The sequence below is a fragment of the Rhinoderma darwinii genome, chromosome 2 (assembly GCF_050947455.1).
Source record: "Rhinoderma darwinii isolate aRhiDar2 chromosome 2, aRhiDar2.hap1, whole genome shotgun sequence".
Lineage (NCBI taxonomy): Eukaryota > Metazoa > Chordata > Amphibia > Anura > Rhinodermatidae > Rhinoderma > Rhinoderma darwinii.
The window spans coordinates 431,647,965-431,667,325 of record NC_134688.1 but is presented as its reverse complement, the minus strand read 5'-3'; the positions used below and the strand labels follow the sequence as shown (position 1 = coordinate 431,667,325).

The 19,361-nt window shown below is 46.2% G+C and overlaps 1 protein-coding gene across 2 annotated transcripts in view; it reads right to left on the bottom strand.

The window, feature by feature from the left end:
* Positions 1–3,350: 3,350 nt before the first annotated feature.
* The window catches only part of CLTRN (collectrin, amino acid transport regulator), a 96,184-nt gene continuing 80,173 nt past the window's right edge, over positions 3,351–19,361 (bottom strand). For both annotated transcript variants that reach the window (XM_075850881.1, XM_075850882.1), the window contains one exon: positions 3,351–3,665. In XM_075850881.1, the coding sequence (XP_075706996.1) occupies positions 3,515–3,665 (151 nt within the window). In that variant the 3' untranslated portion in view covers positions 3,351–3,514. The remainder of the gene's footprint in view (positions 3,666–19,361) is intronic.

Below are 19,361 nucleotides of genomic sequence, written 5' to 3'. Positions count from 1 at the left end.
GTCGGCGACACCAGCGCTCATTTCCACTCACCTCGGCCGGATCCTGTAGGGTGCGTGCGCACGCTCATGCCCGCTCTTAAAGGGGCAGCGCGCGCACCGGACTTTAATGAGTATCAGCCCATGAGTGCCCTGGACTATAAGAGGGGCCCAGCCCCTTGCTTCGATACCTGAGCGTTGTTTGTCGTATCCTAGTTTGTCTATGCAAATGGTCTCCTAGTGTTTTCCAGTTCCAGTATCCTGTAACCTGTATGCTGTGCTATCCTGGTCAAGTGCCGTGCTGTAGTCGTTCTGTGCTGTATCTATGCCTGTCCTGCTACTCCACGTCTGATGTCCATGCTGCCTAGTCCCAGCCGAGCCTGCCTTGCCACTCTCCGAGCTGCCACAGGTACACTATACGAACTATAGACTTTAACCTGTGCCCTATTGGCCAGCTGCCATACCGCTAATGCGATACGGCCCAGTGGGTCCACGAACCCTACGTGACATAAACGTAGGTTAACAGTGACATTTGTCATCTTAGACTATAATAGCATCCGTGAAATGGATACGTCATGAAAAGTGTCATGAAAGTTCATGATGTATCCGTTAAACGGGTCCCATTATAGCCTATAGACGGACACCCCTATTAGGTATCAGTTTAATGTATGGGTCAACAATAGGCTATAATGGTATCCATTTAACATATATGTCATGTAAAGCTCATGACGTAGGGGGTTAAACGTATGTCTGTGATAAATGCCATACAGTGAGGTATACCTTTATGCAGGATCCCGTGGGAAGGAATAGCTTAGTCTACGTCGATTTTCCACACATTTAAAAAAAATTACACTTTTGGCCTCCATCTGACTAAATTAGCGTGCACCCTGGAGCCTTCCAAACGTACATGCTAAACTTTGGTGTGAACGGGGCCTTACAGTGACGGTATATTAAACCTACATTTTTATACTAGGGAACTGTCCTTGAATAGGAGTAATCAGAAGGGGAGTATATAAAAGGAGTACAGATGGAGCAGTTGCATCTGGCCCTAGTGCCTGAGGGAGGCCAATGACCCCCACTACCACATTGTATAAAGATTTTGGATTAGGATCCAGAAGCTTCAAGTTATGCCTCTTGTAGTCAGGATAGAGCAGAGGTGGAGAAGTCAAATTAGGGCCCTTTAATGCTCCGTTTTATAGTGTCTGCTTGACATATATGCCAGGCAAAAATCCAGACATATACGTTAAACGGAGACTGTGGCAGACGCCATAACAGTGGCATACATCACCCAAATAAGGGACACATCCAAAGAGATATCAATACGTTATCAACCCATATTGCAAGACCACACTGTTTAACTTCCGCACCGACGTGTGTTTCAGCAAGAATGCTTTTGTCTTGGGCCATTCCTGCTGAAAGGCACGTCTGGGTGGAAACTATCCCGTCTTGCAATATGGGTTGGTAATGTATTGAGATTCCTTTGGATATGTCGCTTATTTGATATAGATGTATTCTTATGCGCCACTTATGCACTTTATTTCTTGCACATTGTACATATAAGAGATTGCTCCTAATTAATTTTTTGTGATCATGTAATGTGACCCTTGGATGGTGTCCCTTTCTAGTTCTGGGACTTATTTTTAATGGCAGGAGTTAGCAACCTATGGCACGTGTGCCACACGGCGCATGTTTGCCTTGCCTACTGAGACGTAAGTCCAGCAAGTGCTCTCCAGCCTAAACCTAGGCCAACACAGCCCCCTTGGCTTGATTAATGGCTCTAGTGTACGCCTGACGTCACTGGTTTCCTTTGGGCCAGGGAACGCACAGTCCTCGCGTTGACATTTCACTAAAGAAACAGTGACATATGCACATGCTAGAGCCATCAATCATGCCAATGTGGGCAGCATTTGGCCAGAATTTAGGTGCCAGTCTCATGTACTACAACATTTCCCCTAATCCATCATAACCCTTGCAAGGAACAATAAGTGAGCTTGTCTCTGAGCGGATGTAACTTTTTTATTTGACATATCTGTGTGAGTAGATCTTTTCACACATGTATTCTATCCTCAGCCCCCATGAAGCAGGCTTACTGCAGACTATTGTGAGGCCTGTGTTCAGCTCAGTCACCTCGTATTCACAAAAGATGGATCAACTATGCAAAAAAAGTCATAGACTCGGGTCACCCTGAAACGTAAGTTTGATTAACTGATTAATTTGTTATGTCACATGCATGGTTTTTTATAAATAGTCACGTCGTACAAAAAAAGCCGAATCCTGCTGTATAATTTCGTATTACAGACCTGTGTGCTATTTTAAGATGCCTCTGTGAGGCACCATATCCTCCTTTGGAAGAACTGTGTGATGGAGAATGCTACAAATTATTTTCTCATTGATTCATGTACAGAACCTCCATTTGCTTTGGTATAACATTGGATGCACATGGAGGTACAGTATAGGTCAAAAGCAAGGCTATTGGTGCCAAATTACTGACCTGCACCACACATTTTTAAACAGAATTTCTTTAATAAAAACAATCATACAAACTATTTGCTACAAATACTAGTTACCGGAAAACAGCATTTTTACAGAAAGGCCAAAATAATAATTATTCATGTGAATACTACTGCATGCAGAGTTGGTATTATACCTAAAGACATTCCTTAAAATGCATTATACAATGAGAATAGTATTGCTACCCAACAACTGGTTAAAACATTACAATTAAAAAGAGGTAAAAGTCTGTCTATTTAGAACCAATGATCTAATGTACAAACTCAACTGAACATAAATGAGGATGAAATCTGTCAGGTCACTGCTTGATGAACTTCTTTATTGCTTGCAAGTTTAGTGTGTTTATTAGGGCACATTCAGACGTGGCGGAATTGCTGTTGAATTCCGCTGCGGACAGTCCGCAGTGGAATTCTACAGCAGCCGTTTTTTACATTTGTTTCTATACATTTTTAGGAAACTTAGTTCAGACGTTGCGGAAAATAACTGTGCGGAAATTAGGCTGCCGTGCAGAATTGTCCCTCCGCAGCATGCTCATTATGTTGCGGAAAAGAAGTAGAATTTCATTGCGGATTTCAGCCTTTGCATTGCAAAAACTGAAATCTGTGGCAAGTCCGCTGTGATATCTGCAACGTCGGAATTACCTGTCAAATATGACAATGTTGCTGCAAATTCGCAAAGAATCTGCAGCAACATTTTCAGCGGAAAAATTCTGCCACGTCTGAATATGGCCTAAAAGAAACGGTTAATAGTCCAAAGTTTTTTAACATTATATATATATACATATATATATATATATATACACACACACACACACGTGTGTGTGTATATATATATATATATATATATATATATATGTAACATTTTATTTATTCTTTCTACATGAACTTAAATACACAGTCTTCTGTGATAAGAAAGCTTGTGTCTTATATTTTATCTTTAACACAAACATACAGCCTACATGGTAAGGTCTCCAGACAGATATGTAGGGTGATCCTCTCTAGCCATTCAGTAGAGTAAAAATGTCCTTCTAAAGAGGTGTTATATTCTCGAAGGCCTCATTGTCCGCTCCTTCCAAAAACTGTAAGTTGTCAAAATGAGATCCATTTTCAGACGTTTCTGTGGATTTAATTCCGTCTTCACATACATCATGGTCTTCAGTTTTAGCATTGTCTCGCTTTCTGTTATGAAGAAAAGAACAGTCATACAAATGTAATATGTTATTATTCCTGCATCCACTTACAGGATATCTTGTAAGGTGTTAATGACCTACTATATTCTTAATGGTTTGCCCCAGGCTTCATCAAAGGGGTAGTGCAGAAGGAAAAAACAGAAGTCAGATTATTTTACATTGTTCACTTGCATGAAATATATCTTCTTCTCTAGTGCACTTCTAGTCGGTACACACAAGACAGCTGAAATCTTAGGGTATGTGCACACGCTAGCTGGCTTTTACGTCTGAAATTACAGACTGTTTTCCGGAGAAAACAGCTGCGTCGTTTCAGACGTAAAAGCTCCTCCTCGCATTATGCGAGGCGTCTTTGACGGCCGAACATTTGAGCAGTTCTTCATTGAATTCAATGAAGAACGGCTCAAATTACGTTTCAAAGAAGTGTCCTGCACTTCTTTGACGAGGCAGTAATTTTACGCGTCGTCGTTTGACAGCTGTCAAACGACGACGCGTAAATGACAGGTCGTCGGCACAGTACGTCGGCAAACCCATTCAAATGAATGGGCAGATGTTTGCCGACGTATTGGAGCCGTATTTTCAGGTGTAAATCGAGGCATAATACGCCTCGTTTACGCCTGAAAATAGGTTGTGTGAACACAGCCTAATTTAAATTCTTGTGGGAACGTTTAATGAAGAGCTAAGAGCTGCTGTTCCTGTCTGATTATTCTGTCCTATGAAGAAAATACAAATTTCATCCTGTTTATCAGTATCTTTAAATACTGTAGGTGGGTTGTTACAGTGGGTGCAATAAATGTGACATTCTCTTTCATAAGTAAAGGCATAAATGGACAATTTATATGTCTCCACACACTTACAATCACTTAAATGGGGCTAATAAAGCATCTGATTGGGAACGATGCAGTCCAGAGAAAAACTTCATGGGTGTCCCAGTAGTTGGACTCTTACTGATGAATACGTTTTGGCATCCTAGCGATTTGCCATCACATGACTAGTCTGAATTTCCAACCCCAAACCTGCTGTAAGCATTTTATTTAAAATCTTAAATTTTTATTGAAAGATTTTTATACATTACAACCAAACAAAAATACACATAAGTAACAGACACACAATACTGTTCGTATTAGAATGACACTGCATATAAGTAAAACACATCTCAAATTAGCGATTTAAGATCATAATTAAATATAGTATTTTGAATGAGTCCAAGAATTCCATCTCTTTACATTCCGACCATGAAGAACTAAATCAGAAACTAAATAAGTTTCATGATAACATTGGCTATTAACTCTTCTAATGACCTCCTGGATAGAGGGGGAAATCGGAGATTTCCAAGATTGTGCGATGGCCATTCTAGTGGCTATAAGAATATGATGAATAATTAATCTATCTAGCGGATCTATTTCCTTAAGATTAATATCCAAAATTGCTATGGCAGGGGATAACGGCACAGGAACCTGTACGAATTCCGAAATAAGTGTAAATACCCGAAACCAAAGGCCAGACACTGATGGACACGACCACCACATATGTAAAGGGGATCCTATTTGTCCACAACCTCTCCAACAAAGTTTAGAAGAACCCGTGATGATATGCGCTAGTCTAGAAGGTGTTAAATACCACCGCAGGTGAATTTTCCGCATTAATTCAGTATGATTTACACATTTAGAGTGTTTTGCGGCCCAATTTGAAGCTTTAATCCAGGTATCTTCAGGAAAAACTGAACCCAGTTCCCTCTCCCATTTTAACATGTAACTTGTTTTACCCTTATTATCCAGAGCAAGGATCAAATCATAAAACTGTGGTAAACCCTTTGAATATCCCTGCCCTTTATTTAAGAATTTGTGGAATGAAGTGAGATTAATAGGTGATTGGGGAAGTTTCATGGATTGGATACAATGTCTGATTTGCAGATATTGGTGAAAAAGGTTATGGGAGAGTTGATAAACCTTCTGTAAGTCTTCAAACGTCTGAAAAGTGTCAGAGTTATAAAAATCAGAAATAACCTTTATACCTGCGGCAACCCAAGGAGACATGGAAATATGAGGAATAAAGAACTCAAGAACAGAAAGTGGAATACAATCTTTCGACACATGAACCCACTTATTTTTGCAAACATATCGTACCCACACCTGTAAAGAGTCGGTCATAGAAGTCAAAGTAAATTTTGGTATCTTAGCTCCTAATAAAGTCGCTATAAGAGTAGATTTAAATGAAACGTTAGGGTGACTATTCTCTTCTAAGACAGCCCACAGAAAGGGGGTCGTATCATTCCAAAAGGGATATAGTTGGTCTGCAATAGCCGCTACGTTATAGGCTACAACATTTGGTACACCCATCCCTCCATTTTTTATTTTGTGATAAAGGAGATTCTTAGCTACTCTAGCTCTCTTCTTATTCCAAATAAAATTAAGAAATAAGGATTGGAGTGGTGCTGTAATAGAACCAGGAAGGATATATGGAATAGTTCTGCATAGATATAAAAATTTGGGGAGCAAAAACATCTTAACTAATTGAATTCTAGCGAACCATGAAAGATGAAGATTTTCAAATTGTATACAATCCTGTTTAAGAGCCTCAATAAGAGATGAAAAATTTGTAGGGATTACCTGAGAAGGGTTGGGAGTGAGCGTAATCCCCAGATATTTCTGCTGTAAGCATTTTAAATATTTATAAAGAAGGGGAGACCCTTTTGAACGGAGGCCAACACTTGAAGAAATTTTTATTTAATTAGAGGTTGACAAAAGGAACATGGGTCTTCAGTGCATATTGTACCCTGAGATCCAAATATATACATTATATCACATGAGAAATCTTCATAAGATGTGATACATCTGTAAACTAGATTTTGCATTAGCGCAAGCTGAGGTAAACATACAGTATATTCACAGTGTATACGTCCTAACAGCAGCACAATAATGGGGTATTTCTGTCCCTGTGTACTAAAAGGACAGATGGAATTTTTTAATTAATCAAATTAAACACTAATTAACTAGAGCCCTTTCCATACAAAAAGACACCTAGCTCCTTCTACCTTGTGTTTTTTTCTGTTCTGTGTGGACTTGAATAGACGGTTTGCGAAGCTTGTTTGTTTTGCATTATGTTTCTGTTTTCATTTATGATACTGGACTTCCTAGATCGCTGGTGAACCATCTCTGCAAAATGAGATGATGTTAAAAATAAAAAACTGTTCAAAAATCAATCCTGAGATGAAAGAATCAGTCTTCCTTCTATCGGGAAAGTTTATGCGATGTCATGGACAACACCCCCAGTAAATTTATCATTCTAATGGAAATTGATAAAGTCCATCCGGTCAAGGGACCAGGATGTTGACCAGGAGGAAGCTCTATTCTCCACCTCTAGGGGGCCGAGGGCCTTCAAAGTAGATGAAGCTTTGAAAAAAATCTATCATGACAGTAGTGGAAACATCCTGAATACGGTCCATGTTTCCAATGGATGTGGTACACTTAAGGAGTAGGGTCCTCCTCCAAAGATTTATATGGCTACTGCAAAGATTGCCCAGGCATACTATTGTACCTACTGAGGTCAGGTCAAATCTTCAAGTGTACGCTTTGAAGCACTTACTCTGCTGAGCAGGGCCAGTGGTGCAATCAATTACACGTCTGGCTATGAATAGAAAGATTGTTGGTTCGACTCCTGCCTGGGTTGATAATGTTGCCTTATCCTATAGCTAAGCTAAGTGTACTGATCGCAGATGTTACACGGCTGTGGGCTTGGCAGGTGTTGGCATGGAAGACAGGGTGGGAATCCCTTATGACACAATGATATCTGACAGCTGCAGCCATGAGTTGGCAAGCGCTGACCCCAGCCTCCTCCTCAGGAGATGCCAGCGCTCGCATCCACTCACCTCAGCTGGATCCCATAGGGTGTGCGCGCTTGTGCCTGCTCTTAAAGGGGCAGCGTGCACTGGACATTCTGATGAACTTTGACCCGTGAGTACCCTGGACTATAAGAGGGGTCCAGCCCCCTGCTTCTATGCCTGAGTGTTGTTGATGTTCCCTATAGTTTATCTATGTGATGGCCTCCTAGTGTGTTTCCTGTTCCTTGCATTTCCATACCATCCTGGTCGAGCACTGTGCTGTGCCAAAGTCATGTCGTGCTGTTTCCACGTCTGACCTGCTTCACCTTGCCTGACGTCTACCTGCAGCCGAGCCTGCCCTGCTGCTGTGTGAGCTGCCACAGGTATCTATACGAACTTGCCTTACCGCCAAGGCGGTACGGCCCAGTGGGTCCACAGACCCTTCGTGACAGTACACTCAGGCCATGGACCCCGCTGGTCGATTCAAGACTATGACGACTTCTCAAGAGATGCGAGCAGATACGCTAGACCTCCGGTCTCGACAGGACCAACTCCTCAAGGCGTTGAACATTCTTGCATGTCGTCCTACTGGTTGATCCTCAGACTACACCTCTTGGCAGTATTGACCCATGTGTTTCTTGCAACTTCCTGACCGCTATGATGGAGAAGCAAGTACCTGTCGTGGATTTCTTAATCGATGCCAGATCCACTTCTGCCTGTATGCTAGGACATTTTCGCCTGATGGCGCCAGGGTTGCTTTTATCATCGCTCTCCTCACTGGGAAGGCTCTTGCATGGGCGAACCCTATCTGGGAGAGACAAGGACCAGAGACCCGTGACTTCCCTGCCTTCCTCCGGACTTTTCGCATGGTGTTTGAGGAGCCTGGACGGGTCTCATCTGCAGCGGCCTCTTTGATTAACCTGCACAAAGGAGACACCTCCATGAGTGAGTACACGATCCTCTTCCCCACCCTGGCGGGAGAACGGTTATGGAACAATGAGACTCTGGTGGCTGCATTCTGCCATGGACTATCTTCTAGAATTAAGGACGAACTTGCCGCCCGGGATCTGCCGTCTACCCTGGATGACCTCATCCTTCTGTCTGCCCGGATTGAGATACGGATCCGAGAACGCCTCCAAGAGGTTCGACGGGAGGGAGCCCTTCCTAGTCTGGTCCCTACTTTGCAGCAACCCCTGCTGTCCTCAGATGTCGATCCTCCTAAGGGGAGTCGGTAATAATGGACCAGTATAAGTTATCTACCCAGGAGAGACAACGCAGATGCACGTCTGGACTCTGTCTTTAATGCGGTCTCGATGGCCATCTTGTGCGCCTGTGTCCCCAAAGATCCCAAAACCTAGGGTTGCTAGGAGTAACAACCTTGGGTAAAGATGGACTTCCGTCTAAATTCTCCATACCTGTGACCATAGTGTCCGGCGAGAAAACACATCAGGTCTCTGCGTATCTGGACTCTGGATCCGCTGCTAATTTCATCCGTAGAGATCTAGTTGACCTTCTACAATTGCCCACCATCCCTCTGGAGAGGCCATTGACAGTTGCCTCAGTGAATGGACTACCTCTGCCAGACCGTGTTATAGCTGTGACCAAGCCGCTGAGGCTCCAAGTGGGAGCCCTTCACTCCGAACTACTGTCTTTCTATGTCCTGTCCAAAGCTCTTAACCCTGTGTTGCTGGGCCTGCCTTGGCTCCGACTGCATGCCCCAGTCCTGGACTGGAATTCTGGAGAGGTTCTCCCGTGGGGCCCTGAGTGTCAAGGTTGTGGCCTGGTGAAGATTCGTTCGGCGCTGCCTCGGTCATTGGCAGGATTGCCGAGTCATTATGCTGCATTTTTGGACGTCTTCAGTAAGAGGGAGGCGGAGACATTGCCTCCACATCGGGCTTATGACTGCCCTATTGAACTGATTCCTGTTGCATCCCTTCCCCGTGGTAGGGTATAACCTCTCTCCTTGCCAGAGACATTGTCCATGTCCGGCTATGTGAAAGAGAACTTGGAGAGGTGCTTCATAGGAAGGTCTTCCTCCCCGGCAGGAGCCGGGTTCTTCTTTGTCAAAAAGAACGATGGCTCTCTTCTTCCTTGCATTGACTACCGTGGTCTCAATCAGATCACGGTGAAGAATAAATATCCGTTGTCACTGATCTCTGACCTGTTTGATCGTATACGTGGTGCCAAGTTTTTTTCTAAACTAGACCTGCGTGGGGCTTACAACCTAGTCCGGATTCGCCAGGGTAATGAATGGAAGACTGCATTTAACACTCGTGATGGACACTATGAGTATCTAGTAATGCCCTTCGGCCTGTGTAATGCTCCCGCGGTCTTCCAGGGGTTTTTGAACAACAATGTCCGTGACCTCCTCTATGTTTGTGTATTAGTCTACCTTGATGACATCTTGATTCTTTTCTCCAGATCCTATGACGCACCAGAGACATGTACGTCAAGTTCTGCTACGGTTAAGGGAGAATCGTCTGTAAGCCAAGTTGGAGAAGTGCGTGTTTGACAAAGATGCTCTACTCTTCCTGGGCTACATCGTCTCGAATCGAGGTCTCGAGATGGATCCTGAAAAGGTCAAGTCTGTCCTGGAGTGGCCATGCCCTCAAGCCTTGAGTGCCATACAGCGTTTTTTGTGATTCGCTAATTTTTACAGGCAGTTTATTCCAAACTTCTCCTTACTGACTTCTCCCATCTCTAACCTCACTAATAAGGATATGAATGCCAAGATGTGGACTCCCGAGGCAGAGTCCGCATTCAATGGCCTGAAGAGTACCTTCACGTCAGCGTCTATCCTCCATCATCCGGATGTCTCTCTGCAGTTCTCGTTGGAGGTGGACGCGTCCTCTGTGAGTGCTGGTGGACTCCTGCTCCAGAGAGGTCCCAAGGGCAAGTCAAGGGTATGTGGATACTTTTTCAAGCTCTTCTCTTCCGCAGAACGCAACTACTCGATTGAGGATCGGGAGTTAACGGCCATCAAATTGGCTCCGGAAGAGTGGAGACATCTACTAGAGGGCGCAGCTCATCCGATCTTGATTTTTACGGACCACAAGAATCTGATCTACCTCCAGACAGTCCAACGGCTCCACCCTCGTCAGGCCAGGGGGTCACTGTTCTTTACAAGGTTCCAGTTTGAGCTTAATTATCTCCCGGCCGACAAGAATGTGAGAGTCCACAGAACATTATTGATCCGTCTTGCATTGTCTCGGTCAATCCCCTGCAAGTTGGGGACATTCCTCCAGGGAGGACTTTTGTGCGCCTGGCTGATCGTGGAAGAATCCTCCGCTGGGGACACTCCTCTAGACTGGCAGGTCACGCGGGGGTACGCAAGACCCGGGATTTGATTCCTCATAATTTCTGGTGGCCCACACTGCCCAAGGATATTGTGGACTTGGTTTCTTCCTGTTCTGTATGCGCAGCCAACAAGGCCACCCACTCCAGACCTGCTGGTCTGCTCCAGCCATTGCCTGTGCCAAATGCTCCTTGGCAGCATATAGCTATGGACTTTATCACAGACCTGCCTCTCTCTGCTGGATGCAGTGCTGTCTGAGTGGTGGTGGACCGATTTTCGAAGATGGCCCACTTCGTTCCTCTGACCGGTCTTCCTTCTGCTCCTCAGTTGGCCAAGTTATTCATCCAACACATCTTCCGCCTGCACGGCTTGCCGCAGCATATGGTGTCTGATCGGGGGGTTCAGTTTATCTCGAAGTTCTGGAAAGCCCTCTGCGGACTCCTTAGCGTGAAGTTGGACTTTTCCTCAGCCTACCATCCTCAGTGTAATGGTCAGGTCGAGAGAATCAACCAGATATTAGAGAACTACCTACGCCACTTCATCTCCAAGCAGCATGATGACTGGGTGCAGCTGCTTCCGTGGGCTGAGTTCTACAATAATCACACCAGCGAGTCTACTAGGAATAAACCGTTCTGCATTGTCTACGGCCAGCACCCACAAATTCCTCTCCCGGGGCCCGATACTTCCGAGGTTCCAGCGGCTGACTCCACGTTTAGAGACTTCATGCAGATCCGGGAGCAGACTTGATCCTCCATCCTAATGGCAGTGGACGGCATGAAACAGAAGGCTGACACAAGGAGAAGAGAGCCTCCTAGATTTCTTCCTGGCACAAGGGTCTGGCTGTCTTCCAGGAATATCCGACTGAGGGTGCCGTCATGCAAATTTGCCCCCAGGTTCCTTGGACCATTCGAGATCCTGCAGCAGATCAACCCTGTCACCTACAAGCTTTGGCTGCCTCCCCCCCCTCAGGATTCCCAACTCCTTCCATGTCTCCCTCATGAAACCGGTGACTCTGAACCGCTATTCCAAGACTCCCAGCCCTGCGGTTGCCTTCGGACATCTTTGAGGTCAAGGAGATCTTGGACACCAAGAGAGTGGGAGGAAAAACTTTTTATTTGGTGGATTGGAGGGGGTTTGGCCCTGAAGAGAGGTCCTGGGAGCAAGAGGAGAATCTCAATGCTCCTACTCTTCTGAAAAAGTTTCTCTCTCGCTCTGGCCCTAAGAAGAGGGGGCGTAGCCATGAGTCGGCAAGCACTGGCGCCAGCCTCCTCCTCAGGAGACGCCAGCGCTCACGTCCACTCACCTCAGCCGGATCCCGTAGGGTGCGCGCGAACGCTCGTGCCCTCTCTTAAAGGGGCAGCGCGCACCGGAGATTCTGATGAACTTTGAGTGAGTACCCTGGACTATAAGAGGGATCCAGCCCCCTGCTTCTATGCCTGAGCGCTGTTGATGTTCCCTATAGTTTGTCTATGTGATGGCCTCCTAGTGTGTTTCCTGTTCCTGTACCTGTTCCAGTTCCTGTACCTGTTCCAGTTCCTGTTCCTTGCATTTCCATACCATCCTGGTCGAGCACTGTGCTGTTCCAAAGTCGTGTCGTGCTGGTTCCACGTCTGACCTGCTTCACCTCGTCTGACGTCTACCTGCTGCCTAGTCCAAGCCGAGCCTGCCCTGATGCTGTCTGAGCTGCCACAGGTACCTATACGAACTATAGACTTCCACCTGCGTCCTTTTGGCCAGCTGCCTTACCGCCAAGGCGGTACGGCCCAGTGGGTCCACAGACCCTTCGTGACAATATCATTCTGGCTTAAACTCTGAGTCTCAGTTAATGCTTCAAAGTACAACCTCTGTGAGTAGGAGTCATGTAGACTGCTCCTTTACATCAGATCAACCTGGAGGTCTCCTTTCTACAATTCCTAGATGCCTGAAGAAGACCTCAGTATGAGGTTGAAACGCGTTACAGCAGTGACTTTTATTGTTTTTTAGTATGTTCATAAATAAATTGTTTTAATCCATCCGGTGGATCTGTGAAATTACTGAACCACCCACACAAGAGCACCCGATGCAAGGAACATTTTTTCCGGGTTCTTGACAATTCCTAGAAGGAAGATCCTAGAGGAGGTTCCTACTCCTGGGAGAGGAACTGGAGTTTATTCTCCTGTAATTCTAGCTTCTAATCCTTTGGGCAAATGACGGAAAGGTATCGACCTTCAATTCTTCAGGAATAAGAAATTCAGATAGGAGACAATCAGATCCATGAGATTTCATGACCTCTCTGGTCTAGAAGGATGCATACCTTCACATTCCCATTTTTCTGCCTCTCAGAAAATATCTAAGAACAGCTGTGTAGATAAGAGGCAGTGTCAAACACCCTGCAATTCACAGCTCCTGACACAGATCTTGACATGGACAGAGTTGAACCTTCCCATCTGTCTGCTGTACATATTCAAGGCTCCCTCAACATTATTACCTACCGACTGTGTCTAAGTCTAGCAGTCCCAGTAGAAATGTCTATGAATCTAGAGATCTTCAAGCAGATCACCAGGACGTGGGGAGTGCCAGAGAACGATCTCATGGCGAACATCTTCAGCGTGAAGGTGGAAAAAATGTTCTGCCTTTATCAGGGGGACAATCCTTTGGCTCTGGATGCCCTGTCCATCCCTAGGAGGTTCAGGCTTGCCTACATTTTCCCTCCGGTTTCCTTGATACCCAGGGTATTGATGAAAATCAGGCAAGACCAGGCAACGGTAAAAGCCATCATACCGTTCTAGCCACAAAGGTCATAGTATACCTAACTGATTCAGATGAGCTGAGGGTGTTACAGGAGAATTCCCCCAGTGCAAAACTCGATGTCTCAGTGTACTCAATCCTGCCAAGACCGGAAGAGTTTCAATCGGACAGCCTGAAGGTTGACCAGCCCCTTTTATAATCTAAAGAGTTCTCCAATGCATTTATGAAGACATGCTCACAGTTCAGGTCTGAATCTACCAAGAAGGCTTACACAAGGGTCGAATGGATCAATTCAGCTTGGCATTCCACTCAAGGAGTGAATAGTTCCAACCCGCGGATTAAATACATCCTACACTTCCTGTAGGAAGGATTCGGAAAAGGACTATCGACCTGAAAGGTCGACATTTAGTCCAGGTCTGCCTTTTTGGGTAAGATCCTTGTCACAAAAGCCCTTGGTGAAAAGGTTCCTGGAATGATCTGCTAGAGACCTACCATCCTCAGAACTAAAAATGGGAAAAATGGGACTTTACTCTAGTTCTAAGAGGTTTATGCTCATCATCCACCTCTGAACCTCTGGAAGAGGTCCCACATTTCCTATCCTAAACAATTTCCTCCTGGTCATAATCAGGGGCAGACACAGGTGGTGGAGAGCCCCCGTGAAAGAGGGGTATATGGGCCCCTATGCTCTCCACTAGTTTATCATGGCACACCACGTTGTGTCTCTCCAACAATACACCAGTAACTGTGAACCGATGTCACAGTCCCTTACATGCAATGTACTGGGCTCCTGTTTAGCTGAACGGTTTGCACATGTGGTTTGTCCGCCCCAGCCATAATATCGGTCAAGAAAATAGAGGAGCTTCAAGCCTTGTCATCATTTGATCTGTACATCGGATTCCTTCATGACATGGTCTTGCTAAGGCTGCTGCCAAATTTGACTACCAAAGTTCCCTCATTTGTAAGCTGTAATGAGGTCGGCTCCCTTTCAGTGTTCTGGCACGAGACTTCCTCTCATAAGTAATATAATCTCCATTCCTAGATCTATCCTATTGTCTTGAGATATATTTCGCTTGGAGTAAAAGAGATCAGGAAGGTTGAGAATTAATTTATTGTTTCCTAAAATAAACAAATGCCTAAAATCCACCAAACCTACCCTGGGTAGATGAAGTGTAGAGGCCATTAGACTGGCCTACAATGTTATAACTCTGATCCACGTCATTTTTCTAGAGCCCACTCTACTAGAGCAATGTCCACCTCTTGGGATGAATAAAGTCTGATCCAGCTGGATCAGATTTGCTGTGCAACTTGGGGCTCGTACTTAATATTTATCAACCATTATAAACCATTATAGACCATCATAATATTTATCAAACATTACAGAATTTTTGGTTTTCCTAGGAGCGGTCAATTTTGAATTCCACCAGACAAGAGGGCCCACCCTATGTAGTTACTTCTTGCTAAATACACATTATTGTGCTTCTGGTTGGATGCAAGGGAAGTGTAGAGTTCTAACGTTAATCTGTATTCCCTTAGTCCTAACAGCAGCACAAGCTTTCCGCGCTGATTAAGACTACTGCTTTATAATAAACACAAGGTAGGAGGGGCTATATGTCCTTTTGTAGGGAGGGGACTCTAGTTAATAAGCGCTTAATTTGATTAAATTAAAAAATTCCATCTGTCCTACTAGTACACAGGAGCAGAAATACCCCACTACTGTGCTTCTTGTAGGACTAAGGGAAAACAGATTAACTTTAGGAATCTACACTTATACACTTCGAACAGCCCGAATTGCCATTCCAGAAGGGCAGCAACTATTTTTGGTAGAAAGAGTATTCATTATTTTTCCTGTCTATGAGTAATAGAACATGTTGCTGAGTTTTTATGCCAAAAGAACCTGAACACAAATGAAATATCCATATAATTTTACCTGTGTATTTCCTTGAACTTTGATCGGAGTGTACAAAGCAGCATTATTTTACATGCATTGCAGGGAGCAAATGTTTTGACCTCACTAGATAAGAAACTCAAAGATCATGAATTTCAAGAGTTTATGACACAGTAAGTGGTAATTTCTACACTCAGAAATCATTAACTCTAATAGCATTTTATTGCATTTTGTGAACTTGGAATCAGTTCATGTTTGTATGATATGAAAGCAATTATGATGACCTATTAGTTGGTAATCACATAGTTAGCATCAATATTTTTAATTGAGGCCAATTAGACTGTAATCAAACTAAAATTACTGATAACAAAATGAAAAATGACATCAAGTATCATGAGACAAACTTCTTAGCAGTGATTGTGCAATTGTTACAGGGACAGTGGATAGTGAGATTGTCACAGAGCCTGCAGAGGATGGTGTAAACCCACTGTGCCACCAAGGGATTTGATGTAAGGCTAAACAGAGTGTCACGTAGGGTTCGTGGACCCACTGGACCGTACCGCCTTGACGGTATGGCAGCTGGCCAACAGGGCGCAGGTCACAGTCTATAGTTCGTATAGTGTACCTGTGGCAGCGCGGACAGTAGCAATGCAGTCTCGGCTGGGACTAGGCAGCAGGCAGATGTCAGGCGTGGAATAGCAGGACAGGCGTGGAATACAGCACAGAATGACTACAGCACAGCATGGCACTTGACCAGGATAGCACGGGATACAGGGAACACTGAGAACTGGAAAACACTAGGAACCATTTGCATAGACAAACGTGGATACGACAAACAACGCTCAAGCAAGGAAGGAAGGGGCGGAGCCCTTCTTATAGTTCAGGGTACTCATGGGCTAATTTTAACACTAAATTCAGGTGCGCGCGCTGGCCCTTTAAGATCGGACATGAGCGTGCGCGCGCACCCTACGGGACCCGGCCGAGGTAAGCGGAAGTGAGCGCTGGTGTCTCATGAGGAGGAGACTGCGGCCAGCGCTCACAGACCCATGGCTGCGGCCGTCAGGAGGTGAGTGAACCTGATGGCCCGTGGCCATGGACATGACAGTATCCCTCCGCTTACGCCCCTCCTCTTGGGGCCAGAGCGAGAGAGAAACTTCTTCAGAATGGTAGGAGCATTGAGGTTCTCTTCTGGCTCCCAGGACCTCTCTTCAGGACCAAACCCCCTCCAATCCACCAAATAAAAAGTCTTTCCTCTTACTTTCTTGGTGTCCAAGATCTCCTTAACCTCGAAGGTGTCTGAAGGGCCGCTGGAGGCAACCACAGGGCTAGGAGTTTTTCAGAGCTACCGGCTTCAGGAGGTAGACATGGAAGGAATTGGGGATCTTGAGGGCAGGAGGCAGCCGAAGCTTGTATGCGACAGGGTTGATCTGCTGCAAGATCTTGAAGGGTCCAAGGAACCTGGGAGCAAATTTGCATGATGGCACCCTCAGTCTTATATTCCTGGGGGACAGCCAGACCTTCGTGCCAGGGAGAAACTGGCCCACTTCGTTCCACTGACCGGCCTTCCTTCTGCTTCTCAACTGGCCAACCTCTTCATCCAACACGTCTGCACGGCTTGTCACGGCATATTGTGTCTGCTCGGGGGGTTCAGTTCACCTCGAAGTTCTGGAGAGCCCTCTGTGGACTCCTCGGTGTGAAGTTTTCCTCAGCCTACCATCCTCAGTCCAATGGCCAGGTCGAGAGGATCAATCAGATCTTGGAGAACTACCTACGCCACTTCATCTCCAAGCAGCATGATGACTGGGTGCAGCTGCTTCCGTGGGCTGAGTTCTCATATAACAATCACACCAGGGAGTCCACAAGAAATACACCGTTCTTCATTGACTATGGCCAACACCCATGAATTCCTCTCCAGGCGCTGGATACGTCCGAGGTACCAGCAGCTGACACTGCTTTTAGAGACTTCCTACAAATCTGGAAGCTGACTAGATCCTCCATCCTACTGGCAGTCGACCACATGAAACAGAAGGCAGACACGAGGAGAAGAGAATTTCCTCATTTTCGAAAATCGATCCACCACCACCCAGACAGCACTGCATCCAGCAGAGAGAGGCAGGTCAGTAACAAAGTCCATAGCTATATGCTGTTAGGGAGTATCGGGCTCAGGCAGTGGCTGGAGCAGTCCAGCAGGTCTGGAGTGAGCGACCTTGTTAGCTGCACACACAGAGCAGGAAGAAACAAAGTCCATAATGTCTTTGGGCAGTGTGAGCCACCAGAAATGACGGGCAATCAGGTCTCGGGTCTTACGGGCACCCGCGTGGCCTGCCAGTCTAGAGCAGTGTCCCCAGCAGAGGATCCTCCCTCTCTGTCAGCCAGGCGCACAATGGTCCTCCCTGGAGGGACATCCCTAACTTGCAAGGGATTGACAGAGACAATGCAAGATGGATCAATAATATTCTGTGGAATCTCCATGGTGTCCTCAGTCTCGAATGACCTGGACAAGGCATCGGCCCTCACATTCTTGTCGGCCGGGCGATAATGGAGCTCAAACTGGAACCTGGTAAAGAACAGCGACCACATGTCCTGACGAGGGTTCAGCCGTTGGGCCGTCTGAAGATAGGTGGGATTCTTGTGGTCCGTAAAAATCAGGATGGGATGAGCTGCGCCCTCTAGCAGATGTCTCCACTCTTCCAAGGCCAATTTGATAGCCAGTAACTCCCGATCCCCAATTGAGTAGTTGCGTTCTGCGGAAGAGAAGAGCTTAGAGAAATATCTGCATACCATTGACTTGACCTTGGGACCTCTCTGGAACAGGAGTGCACCAGCACCGACAGAGGATGCGTCCACCTCCAACGAGAACTGTCGAGAAATATCTGGATGATGGAGGATAGAGGCTGACGTGAAGGCGCTCGTCAGGCTATTGAACGGGGACGCTGCCTCAGGAGTGAACACCTTGGCGTTCATTCCCTTCTTGGTGAGGTTAGAGATAGGAGATATCAGTGAGGAGTAGTTTGGGATGAACGGTCTGTAAAAATTGGCGAATCCCAGAAAGCACTGTATGGCCCTCAAGCCTTGGGGTCGTGGCCATTCCAGGACGGACTTTACCTTTTCAGGATCCTGTTAGGGATCTGCCAGGTACTTCATCTAGCTACACTCCTGGGATTAATCAATCCACACCTGAGGCCAGACCTGTTCGACTGACACCTTCTCCCACCAACCAGGGTGGCAGGCTCAGGAGTGGGAGAGCCTATCGCGGCCTGGTCTCTCGGAGTTAGCTCCGCCCCCTGCCCTTTATTACCTGCCCTGTGCTCTCCCTCAGTGCTTGTAATTCTTTTGGATTCCTGGCCCCACTGCTGCTTGCTCCAGCCTGCTTCTGCCGTGCTTCTGCCTTGCTGCAGTTCTGCTTGACCTGCTTTGCTTGCCCTGGCTTGCTTCTGTCTCCGTGCCCGCTCGGGTGTACTCACTTCGTCCTGGTCCTGACTGTTCGTTCGCCGCCCCGTTTCCTCGTGGCGTTCCGTGGCTACTGCCCCTTCCCTTGCGTGTTCCCTGTTTGTCTTCCTGTGCACTTAGCCAGCGTAGGGACCGCCGCCCAGTTGTACCTCGTCGCCTAGGGCGGGTCGTTGCAAGTAGGCAGGGACAGGGCGGTGGGTAGATTAGGGCTCACTTTCCCTTCACCTCCTTCCTGCCATTACATAATTACAAGCCCTTACCTAGTCTACCCTTTCTCCTACGCTGACGCTATCATGGACCCCCTTGAGACCCTGACCCAGCAGATGCAGGGCCTCTCCCTACAGGTCCAGGCCCTGGCCCAAAGGGTCAATCAGGGTGACGCTGCTTTAGTAGTACCCCTCACCTCACCTCTAGAACCCGACCTCAAGTTACCTGACCGGTTTTCAGGGGACCGTAAGACGTTTCTCTCCTTCCGGGAGAGTTGCAGACTGTATTTCCGCCTAAAGCCCCA